At 33.8% G+C, this 12,586-nt stretch overlaps 1 protein-coding gene across 2 annotated transcripts in view; it reads right to left on the bottom strand.

Annotated features, from left to right (window-relative positions):
- RTKN2 (rhotekin 2) overlaps positions 1-12,586 on the bottom strand; it is a 71,770-nt gene that overhangs the window by 34,285 nt on the left and 24,899 nt on the right. For both annotated transcript variants that reach the window (XM_032842289.1, XM_032842297.1), the window contains exons 5-6: positions 11,530-11,647; positions 8,934-9,128 (exon numbers count right to left, since the gene is read on the bottom strand). In XM_032842289.1, the coding sequence (XP_032698180.1) occupies positions 8,934-9,128; positions 11,530-11,647 (313 nt within the window). The remainder of the gene's footprint in view (positions 1-8,933; positions 9,129-11,529; positions 11,648-12,586) is intronic.

The raw sequence follows: 12,586 nt of genomic DNA, 5'->3' as shown, positions 1-12,586 counted from the left end.
CTGTCTGTCAAATAAATAAATAAAATCTTTAAAAAATAGTAATAATAATAATTCTATTTTCCGGGCTAGTAATCTTGATTTTATTTCAAGAATTTTTCTTGGTTTTATTTATTTTCCAAATTAGTAAAACCTCAACATTCAAAACATCAGAAAGCATGTTAAAATGTGACAGGAATATAGACAGAGAAGACAGACAAGGAAAAGTTTGGTGGGAATTTTTATTAATTGTGCCAAGTGATATGTTTCATAAACCTCCTTTGTCTCATACTAAATCTTTACTAGAATCTCTACTATAAAGAAAAGTATGTATACATGTAGTAACTGTGTAATGCATACTCCACAGAATGTTATTCCCTTGGAGAACACCTGCTGGTGTTCTCCAAGGGAGTATTGAGAAATAATGGAAATACTTTACTGTATAAGTACAGCATGAGGCTCTGATTTATCTTGCCTTTTAATATATAACTACCATAGACTAGAGATATTTCTCAATACCCAGGGACTTTTATCAGTGTTTATATAGGGAAATTTATGTTTCTGTATCCAAAACTCAATAAAATATTTTTAACAAAGTGATGTATGACTAAATTTCAAGCTATATCCTGAATACAACTGGTATAATGTCAGATTTCTATGCAGACTTCTAGAAAGTTTACTAAGCACCAGCCAATCTCCACTGTTGCAAGAGCTAATAGGCACCAACCTCGTACTCAATGTGGGCCAGTCTCTGCTATTACTCACTTAGCCTGGGTTTCTATAGTTAACTCTTCCATAGTTAGCTCTTATTTTTCCCTAGTGTTACACAATGAGTCCCTCCCCCCCAAAAAAAGTTGAGAAAGTATTAATGAAAACTGTGGAGAAAAAAGTCAAAGCAACTGAGAACAGCAATTACAATGGAAGAGCAAATATGATTACATACAAAGCACCTACTAATAACCACTAACTGTCTCGTGATGAGGGCCTAATATGTTAAGTATTATCTATCTCAACATGATAATTTGTCCCTGATATATAAATTTTGCAGAACTACATTATAACTTCTCTCATTTAAAATAAAGAAGATTAGGCTCCCTTCTGGCATTTCAGGGCAGTGTGTTATCTTCAGGAACAGGTGATTGTCAACAAGCAGGGAAGTGATGCAAGAGAGAGATGCTAGGTGTGTGTGACAAACCACAAGCCCGATATGGCTAGAGTATTATGTAGGAGAAGGAGAGATGTCCCAAATGTAAGTAAGAGGCAGACCCTGCACATGGCAGTGCTTTGTGAGGCATACTAAAGACAATGGATTTTCTTGTGAGTGAGATGGGAACAAATGGTAAGCTGGAGCAGAGGCATGCGCTCTGATGTGACTTGTATTTTTAAACAATCCCTCTGGCTGCTATGTGCAGAACAGACCACAGGGGTTAAGAGTGAAAATGGACATCAACTAGAAAGCTTCTAGTCGATGACTAGATGACTAGATGACTGCAGGTCAAAAATCTGATGCAGACCTGGAATAGGGTGGTAGCTGGTGAGCTAGGGAGAAGAAACAAAATTCTTGATATATTCTTGAAGTTGACCCAATGTGGACATGGGAGGTGGAAAAAAAAAAAAAAGTCTGAAAACAACTCCAAGGCTTTTGGCCTAAGCAACCAGAAAAATGGAATACTTATTATACTGCAGTGAGGCTGATAGAAGAATAGATACGGGAAATATGAATTTAGTTGTGGACAAGTCAAGTTTAAAATTGTTCTAGATATCTAGATAGGTTGTAAGGTAGGCAGCTGGACAATATCTGTAGTTAAGAGAAGAAAAAGTATGGAAAAATTAAATTTGGGAGTTACCAGTGTATAAATGAAATTTAATTAAAGTTAGAAAGTCAAGTGAAGTCCAAGGACTGAAAAATGAGACACACTTCATCATTAGAGATCAAGTTGAAGAGCAATGAACAAAGGAGGCAGGCGAGAAACAGTCAGAGGTAGCAGGAAAACCAGGGAAGTGGATCCTAGAAGGGAAGTTAACAGAAATGGTCCAAGAGAGAGTAAGAGGAGAAGAAGTGGAGGTACGGAATATAGAAAACTTTTCTATAAAGGGTAGCTGTCAAATGGAGCAGTACGGATGGGAGTTATTTCAGCATGCTTTGTATTGGTAGCAATGATGCAGTTAAAAAACAACAATAAAAAAAACTGATGATGGGGAGCAGGGGATATGCATAGGAGCTTACTTCTAAGTCATTCAGAAGATGGGATCCAGTGCACAAGAAGGTGGCATTAGATGAGACAGAGTTCCCAAGGAAGGAAAGCAGCAAATAAACATACAGATGTGGACAGGCTTATAGATTTGGCTGATGGAAGATATGTAAGTTCTCTCCTGATTGCTTCAGTAGTATCAGTGATAGCTGAAACAAAGTCATCAGCTTTGAGTAAGGAGTAGAGAGGAGGGGGAATCGGAGTTTTCAAAAGAGACAGTAATATGATGTGAAATACCTTCCCTGAAGAGAGGCAAAGTAGAAGGCAATGGAAACTCAGTAGGATTGCTGTCATACTGAGAACTCACTTAAGGTTAGTGATCATGTGTCTAAAGGGAGACCAGTAACTGTGACTCTTTTTCTCCAGCTTCCTCATCTATTTCTCATGAGTGCAGGTGCGGAGGAGCACAAAGGAGGATTTAACCAAGGTTGGAGTTTTTCCAAGTAAGTATGACAACAAGAAAAAGGCTAGGAAAGAATAAAGTGGTTAATCATAGAGTCAAAGCTAAGTTCGAGTCAGACTGCTAAAGCGAGCAAGCTGGAAATGTGGGAGGCGGTGGATAGAGTGGGATACCAGCTAACAAGATGGTAGAGGGTATGCAATTATTTGTCACAAGGTCTAGGGCACAATTATAGAGTGGAGGACTGGAATAGGCAGAAGGACAAGATCACTGGAGATGGGGGGTCATGAAACTGAGAGGTCAAGGTATTAGATGAATAGACTACATGTCTTTTTAAGTCCATCAGGAAAAATACCTGAAATAGTGGGAGGCCGGGAAAGGGAGAGAAAGAGAATGAAGATACTTTTTATTTTTCGGAATGACATGGTAATTTATTCTTACTAACTACTAAAAACATTTGAGTATTCTTCACTTCAGGAATAGCATCAATTCAATACATAGTATAATACAAAATACCGCCATTAGTGTGCACAGAAAGCAGCTGGTTATAGGCTGTGCCTTTACACCAAGCACACTGGGGAGGTGTTCAGAAAGCAACTTCCGTATAACGGAACAGGCTAAAATCATGTGATGAATGAGGTGTATGTTCGAATTTTTTCTGAGGCTTTAAGAAACAATTGTGACTAAGGCATCTTTTCCTCAGCTACTTTCAGGTAAACACAGAGCAGATAGTTTGGTCCATGTTTTCAGATGAAGAAACTGAAGTTCAGAGAATATAATTGACTTGCCTCTGCTAGTAGTATATTGGAAAGAGAGCCGCACTATACTTACTACCTTTATACTTCATTAAGAAATAATTTAAAATTATGATACCTTTTCTGTTAAAACAGATATAAGGGACCGTATTTTACCACTGCAAGAATTTTGAGTTCAGGGAGCGTGACTTATGAACCTTGGAATCTAATGTGCCATATGATATAACTGCTGAATAATCCTTTCTAAGATGATTAAATGAATGGATAATGAAATTGTACCCAAAGGCTGAGGAGCTCCTTAGTTACATTTGAACTCTGCATCATCTTTCACACAATCAAAACAGTAACTTCATTGTTCCTCAAATCATAAATAATCCATTTATTCTAGACAAGTGTTAAGATACTTGTTTTATAACTTCAATCTAATTTAAAATGCAGTATAGTGGCTTATTTTTTAAAAAATTAATATACATTTTGTCAAATAATCATTCTCAATTTTACCATTTTTCTTGAAATGATTGTTTAAAATGATGTATATTTACATAGTGATGAATAATGTACTAAATAAATAGTTCTCAAAGACCATAAAATAGTGAACTCAGCTATTAGAAACACTGGGAAAATCTGGACAAAGGAATTTCAGTAAGTGAAATTCCACAAATAAAAATGAATAAATGAATCATATCAGGGAGCATGCTAAAAATTACCAAAAATGTTCACTGTCTTCTTTTGGATCAAACAATACTTTATGATGATATTTCAAGTTACTTCATTTTTAAACCATGACTAATTACAATGCCAATGTTTCCAAAACTAACAATGATCTCACTTTTAAAACATTCTTGTCAGGATAACATTTTCTTACTAAAACATTACACTCATTCCTTTTAGCCAACCCTAATATTGAGTTCCCAAAAGTTCAATCAGCTACATTTTTTAATCAAATAAGCCAATTGTTATAACACTGGGGGGAGAAGATTGGTCCAAAATGTTATGAAAAAAATAAATGACTACTTTAAATGGTAGTCTAAAAAAACGTACTCTTTTGTCAGAAAGAATAGCTTGCCATGTTACTAGAGAAGATATATACAGCCCAAAATTGATCTTTTATGTGCATTTTGGTTAAAAATTAAAAGCTGTATTGGGAATCTTTTCATTGAACTAGATCACTATTAAAGAAACAAAACTGATCCCCTTATGCATTCTGATCACTAGTACTTTTCTCAAACTCCTATTATGGTGCTGAAGCAGTCAGTTAAGGAATTACTAGTTAAGAGTCATCCCAGGCTATGAATTTAACCTAGTGTATGCCGGATTCACACCTGAAGCTCAGCAGAATACAGGTACAAGCAGAACATGATTCAATGAAATGTAAAGGATTTTACTTTTTCTTTGACCAAATTTAATTGGTATAAATAAGCAAATGCCATTCAAGTTGCATGGGGAATGTTCATAAATTAAATTCGTGTTTGGATTCAGGTATAAACCAAGTAGAATAACAAATCTAAATAGAATGAGCACTTCAAGACAAATACGTCAGTTGTTATTTAAAAGAATTAATACTGGGGTATGTGGGTAGCTCAGTTGGGTAAGCATCTGACTTTGGCTCAAGTCATGATGCCAGGGTCCTAGGATGGAGCCCCACATCAGGCTTCCTGCTCAGTGGGGACTGCTTCTCTCTTTGGCCCTCTCCCCCAACCCTGCTAGTGCTCTCTTTCTCTCCCTCAAATAAATAAGAAAAATCTAAAAAAAATTCAAAAAAAAAAAAAAAGGAACTTAATACCAGCAATATTATGCTCAAAAATTCCTCCAGGCTTCAAAGAGGAATACAGGTTAAATGCAAGTTCTAACATCACTTAGATTATCTTCTATGAAATTAGAAACGATAGTTTTAAATTTTAAAATATCTGTCTATATTTTATAATCCTACATTGTTTTTAAATTGCAATGCTTCAGCATGGGTTTGAAAAAGTTAAGGAAAACCTAGTCTCAGAACAGTAAAAATAGCAACAATAATGGGACAAGCTACAATTATTAAATTTCCACTGAATTTTTATTTTTTTAATTTTTGAGGAAACTCCATACTGTTTTCCATAGTGGTTGCACCAACTTACATTCCCAGCAACAGTGCACAAGGGTTTCCCCTTTCTCCACATGTTCAGCATTTCTTAATTCTTTTGATAACAGTCATTGTAAAAAGTATGAGGTAATATCTTACTGTAGTTTTGATTTGCATTTCCCTGATGATTTCTGATATTGACCATCTTTTCATGTTTCTGTTGGCCATCTGTGTGTCTTTTTTGGAATAATGTCTATTCAGATCCTCTGCCTATATTCTAATTAGGTTTTTTTTTTTTGCTATTAAGTTCTAAGAGTTCTTTGTGTATATGGATATTAACCTCTTAACAGATATATGATTTGAAAATATCTCGTCTCATTCACTAGGCTGCCTGTTCATTTTGTTGATGGTTTCCTTCACTGTGCAAAAGCTTTTTTATTTATCCAAAGAAAATGAAAACACTAATTCAAAAAGATGTATGCATCTCTATGTTCACTATAGCATTATTTATAATAACAAAGATATGGAAACAACCTAAGTACCCACCAATGGATGAATTAGATAAAGATGTATTATATTTTTATACTCAGCCATAAAAAAGAATGAAATCTTGCCTTTTGCATCACCACGAATGGACCTTGAGGATATTACGCTAAGTGAAATAAGTCAGACAGAAAAAGACAAATACCATATGATTTACTCATATGTGGAACTAAAAAAACAAAACAACAAATAAAACAAAACTATGAAGTATAGAGAACAGACTGGTGCCTTGCAGAGGAGAGGTGTGTTGGGAGCTTGGCAAAATAGGTGAACAGAGTCAAGAGGTACAAACTTAATAGTTATAAAATAAGTCATGAGGATGTAATTTATAGCATGATGATTACAGTCAATCACATTGTATTAAATATTTGAAAGCTGCTAAGAGTGTAAATCTTAAAAGTTCCCATCACAAAGAAACAAATCTTTAGTTTGGAATGGTGAGCTAGTTACTAGGCAGTAACTAGACTTACTGAACTGATCATTTCTCAGTGTATACAAAATTGAATCACTATGTTGTACTCTTGAAGCTAATATGTTATAAGCAAATTAATCTGCCCTGGGTCACAAAAATAATATAAGACAGGATAAAACATTACGTATTCACTGCCAAACATTGAGGTTTTATAATGAGGCTTGAGTCCCACTGCCCCCCCCCCACCATTTTTTTTTTCCCTTAAACAAGCTTTAAGGTGTATGAAACCTTAGAAATGTCTCTAAGGAGGCTCCTAATAAATGATTGTGTCTAAGAATCCTTACCTTTTATATGAGAAAACTGAGACCCAAGGAATAATGTTAACTTCTCCAGGATATTAGGGGTCCTATCATTGTTTTGAATAAAGCAAAATAAATTTTGCTGTCTAAAAAGGTTTTTAAAAACTACTGAACTCAATGGAAAATTCTTGATATAATTTAATCAAGAAAAGCTTTAAGAAGGTAAAGGAAAAAAAATAAAGGGTTCCTTACTTACTTTTCAATGAGATTTATATGAGGAAAGACTTAACATCTTCTATGACTATTTTTCAGAGGAAAATGGGGGGAGAAAACCCCTATTTGGATCCAACAGATCCAACAGATTGTGATATCAACTTATAACTCATAAACTGTAATTTTAAAAACTAAAAATAGAATTAAAAATCTGATGACTGTATTATAGTAAGGGCTAAGTATTGCTTCATGAAATTTATCTGCTTATGCTACTGTACACTCAGTCATGATGTAAAATGTATTTCTTAGCACAGGCCTCAATTGAAAGAGACTGAAAGCTACAATACTAGAATCCCAAGACATTATTCATATGTAAGTATCCGACATGAAAAGAGTTATATAACTATGTTGTGATGATTAACATTCCCAAGGTCTATAGACCTGAGCTATTTTGCTTTTTATAATTCATAGTGAAGTTATTGACATGTTGAAGAGCCAACTCTACCAGAACATGCAAAGAAATTCTAAGAATGTACTCTAATCGACAGTTTTCCCAAGACACATAAACAAAACTATTTGTGCAGTAACAAATGCAATGTATAAAGAAAGTATCTGAGAGAAACCAGGGCTCCTTGAAGAAATGGTGACTCCAAGTTTGGGCTGAAAAATTCAAGATGAATGTGGAACATCTTGCGTCAGAAAGCAAAGAAGCTATCAGAGATTAGGTTATGTCAAAAGCTGCAGGAGTCAGCTGAAAAGTTTGTCCCTGATCAAAGTTAGGACAACTTGGCTTCAAAGAGAATAATAACTGTAACAGATTGAAACACAAACATATACAAAAATTCAAGACTTCAAATAAAAAAGAACATTGATTACCTCCATGGTTGATAGAATAGCAACTCATAATTCTAAAATTGGGTAAATAAAACAATCTAGCATTTTTTTTCTCGCTTTCCTCCATCAATTTTTTTTCCATTTATATCCACAGTTCATGAAGGAAACGTCTTCTTTAGAAAAATTCAAAATTTTAAAAAAAGTGCATGACCAATTTAGAAAGTCACCAAATTATAATCCCTAATGAAATAATTATCAGTAATAGCTGCTAAAACCATTAGATAAAATATTGACACGGAACTTCATAATGGATGAATTGGGCTGGCAACACCTGAACCCACTGATCAATTTTAATATAACTATAAGTGGAACAAGGCCTCCCAATGGGAGACAGTAGGAAGTACCTATAATCAATGTGAAGTATTACTGCCTAAAAAAGAACCTGAATCAAATCAGTCTTCTAGATCTACCAATCAATTGTAAGGAAGCACAGGGGATAGAAAAAGATGTTTAAAAAGATAAGATGCAATTAGCTAAATTCAAAATATGGTAAATTCTACAAGATCTGATTTCTTCAATAAACAATGGAAAGAAAAAAGTAGGCAGGAAATCATTAAAGATTAAAAGAAACTTAAAAGACTCACTTAAATGCAACATTGTAGACCTCATTGGATCCTGATTTGCACAAACAAATTACAAGAGGACATTTTCATAATTGGGGCACTTTGAATACAGACTGGATATCTTTCTGATATCCAGACAGATATCAGATATACCAGCTGACATTAAGGGCTTATTTTTTTGTACATGACAATGGTAGTGAGGCTTTGTTATACAGAGATAAAATATTTTTTAAAATCTGTAAGAACAACGTATGACAAATATAGAAAATCAGTTGGTAGACTGACAAGCAGCAAACACTTTGACAAACAGTCCCTTTTAAAGAAAAACATTTCAGCTTTGTGGTAGGAACTGGAATTCCAAATCACTAAAACATGCTATCCCCCCAACTTCCTAATTTCAAACTAAAGATATTAAGAATACCTCAACTGGGTAAATTTCAGTTTTGTTTCTACTTCAGGATGTTTTTTCAACTTAAAATGAAACTTATACTCCATATACGATACTTTAAAATGTCACAAATACAGAGTAATACTATGTCACTATGAATGCTGTCGTTAAAAACTTACAAAATAGGAGAACTGTAGGATGAGCATGTTTCATGATCTTCTTGAAGCACCAAATTTATTTTCTTCCCTGTAGCTTTACTTATAGATGTCTTCAGTTTCTTAGCTAGTTTTTTTGGTGTGTTGGTTATAGAAGATTCTTCTGTACAGCAGCTGTAAACCTCCACCTTTATCTGAAAGTCTGGCCCTGCTTTATTACTAAAATCAAGAGCATTCATAACATTAGAAACTTAACTCACTAGAAAATAAAATTGAAACATCCTTTAGTGTTTTCATAACATTTAAAAATCACAATTTGAAACACAATTTATGTTAAAAATGTTAATGAGATAGAACCTCCCTGTATTTATTTAGTACCTAAATGACCTGAGAGAGTGGCTACAACTTCCAGAGCTAAGCAGCTTCTAAGTAGGGCCAAGTTAACACAATGCAATCTACATAAACAGGCACAGTCCTAAAGAAAAACAATAATATGCCCTGGTCTTCTTGTTGCCAGTGCTATTTTCCTGATGTGACGTCTTCAGTTATACCTTCTTGGAAGGTATTTGCATAATATGTGTGATTTCCTAAAATAACTATTCCTCCAAAAGGAAAAGACTTAAAAACTGAAGAAGGAAAGAGAACAGAAAAGGTTTCCTCTGTTGAAAGCTTTAGTGTTCATTTCTTTTTCATAAAGAGTCACTGTCTGATCACCAACCGCCATGTCTTCTCCACCCCATCTTGTACCCAATAACTCTAAAATAACACTGCACTGTTTGGTTATCTAGAGGAAAAAAACACACAAGCAAGAAACAATACAAAGACCTATATACTACAAGGCAGGAACTCCTTGAGGGAGAGTGCGACCTTGGTAATATTCCTAACCTTGCATAAAAGATACTGAATACACTATTATACCCATATGCAAAAACTCTGCACTTTTAGCATATGCTAAGTTTGCTTTGCCCTTTTTCAGACACAATGAACTACCTTTACTATAAAAGCTTGTGGTGGTGTTACTAATAATAAAATTTACTTAAAACCACAAGAAAGGTCCATCAGCAGTAGATGTTGCCTTAGATGGAAGATCCATGAGTCTCAGAGATTTTAAATGGCCAATCTATACTTTGGATACATCCAATGAATGCCTCCCAGATATTTTTATAGTTTACTTGGCATCCTTTAAACATACAGTACTCCTGGTAATGACTAACAAATGTCAATATTTAGAGAAAAACCAGAGATTCATAAATATTGAATACTTATTAAAAACAATCTTAACAAAAGCATATTTTTTAAACAATATTTAGAACATTTGTCAGCAGCTATTTTTGGAACAATTTAAAATATTTACAGAATTTTTTTATAATTATAAATCATGCGGTGTCTTCCCAAGTAACTTGCATTGCTCTCTCAATGAAAAAAATTATGATTTTTGTCTTTGTGGTAAAAACAAACAATAGCACAGTGATGTGAAGAAAAGAGCCCATTAACAGGACAGTTTTGGTAGAAAAAAATGCACTTGAGAAAGTTGATTATGGAGATAAAGGTAGTTAGATAAGCAAGGAAAATTACTCTTAGTTTCAATTACATAAGTAAGAATTTGGTGATATTTTGAAGATCCTAAATAAATTCCTGTGGCTCAAGAATTTGTAAGAATGCCTGCACAATGGCTAATAACTCAGAACAATGCATTTTATTTTTCTGTGCTACACCATTATTTACGGGACACTAGACAGAAGCCACAAAACATGGTCTGCAATAGTTTTTTCTAATGTTATGTGAGTGGCAAAACTACTCTCCAATCTCAACTGTTAAGCTCCACAGCTGAAAATGGCAAAAACCATGTATATTGTTTTATTTTAATAGTTAAGTAGCTATTAATATTTAGATACAAAGACAGTGTTTTTGAAACCCTCAAAGAAATACAAATCATACACTGATTTAGGCTAGTGGAAACTCTAGAAGAGGCCAGGAAAAACTTATGTTAGTTGAAAATGATTTCTATGGCTACCTGAGGAGTTCCTTCTGTATTATGACCACAACAAAATGAGCCTATAAAAGAGCATGGGCAATAAAAACAGCCCTAAGGATCACCCCATTTTTTACTGTTTGGGAGTACTTGAAAGAAGTATGATGTAAGAAAAAGAACGTGTCGAAATTTTACCGAAGTGCTTTCCCTATGGTACATATTTCAGGACTATCTTTTAAATAAAGTTGTTATAACTATTTTAGCATTTCTGTAACTAAATATCCTATATGAGATGTAAGAACTGTTTTATGCCCAAATTCACTCTATATAAAATAATGTTATGAGATTTCATTGTATTCATAGTTTGGTTAATAATGAAACTGTACATGTTCACAAAAATTAATAAAAATTTATCATATCCAATGAGTCAAATATTTACAACTAACATTACATGATTTCATTTTAATTTACATTGAAAAACTTCAAATGCTAAAATGGGCTTCTTCTGAATAAAGTAATTTTCAAAATCAATTTAAACATTTAAAGATCTAAATGCTTCAAAAATAATCCAAACACCTAATAATTTTGCATTCCTTTAAAGGTAGAATTTAAACTGTTCTCATTCCCTGAAGACTTAAACATACTTACAATATAGTTACATTTTCAAAACATAGATCTGTGATAGTTTTATCCACAATCACCATGTCAGTATCAAAAACTTCAGCTCCCATTTTGAACAAACAGAAAATGGCATACTGCTGTGATCCTAGGGAAAAAAGAGTGCTCCATGAGATGAATCATGCCTATACCATTTTAAAATCTACTTGGAAATGACAAGTTAGCACAAATATTTGTTAATAGATTCTCATTTTCATGTATGTTACACCGTAAACGTTAACTTTTTATAGGGCCTGCTCTGGCAGTATATGTTAACACCTTTCCCAGCCAGAACAAAGCAATTAAGGAGTATTGAAAAATAAAGCTGAAAATACAGACCTCTCAGCAGCCTACAGCAAGCACCATGTTCATAAATTTATTCCTAGAAACTCTTTAGGTTTTCATTAATTGCCAACTTATTATTGTATATATACTATTATCTCTGTCATTTTGGTTTCCAAGTCTATTCAAGAAGAAGTTTTCTATTATAAGACGTTAGGGGCAGGCATGCTAACATCAGCAAAACATTTCCCACCAAATTGACAGCAAGAGAGGAAACCACAAAAACAATAAAAAGTAGACATGCAAACAAAAAACGCAATTGCTGAGCCTTTTAATTTGGTGACTTTTTAAAAAGTATTGGGTGATTAAAGGTCTAAAACCTCATTATTGAGAAAATGTAGCTCTTCAGAAAAACTTATTCTCTATAGTAATCAGAAAGATACGCTTAATCCCCACATGTACTCCTTTGTAAAGTAAATTATATTTCCTAATTGAATAACAAATATACTAACCTGATTTTGGATTCTTCATATAAAACTAATTATGCTCAATATGATTCAGTTTTTAAACTATGAGGAACAAAGCTATCACAATAGACAAGAAAGATAAAGGATTATCATATCTTTTCCGCTTTGCCTGTAACAGCTAGAAATCATTTGAGGTTAATTTCTATGACCTAAGCAATACATGGATTTGTGAAATCTATATAAAGCTATAAAATGCTGAAGGGGAAAAAAATCAGATCAAGCTAAAAACCCTTCGCTCT

The sequence above is a fragment of the Lontra canadensis genome, unplaced genomic scaffold (assembly GCF_010015895.1).
Source record: "Lontra canadensis isolate GAN:19392208 unplaced genomic scaffold, GSC_riverotter_1.0 scaffold3, whole genome shotgun sequence".
Taxonomy (NCBI): Eukaryota; Metazoa; Chordata; class Mammalia; order Carnivora; family Mustelidae; genus Lontra; species Lontra canadensis.
This window is presented reverse-complemented; position numbering and strand designations above follow the sequence as displayed.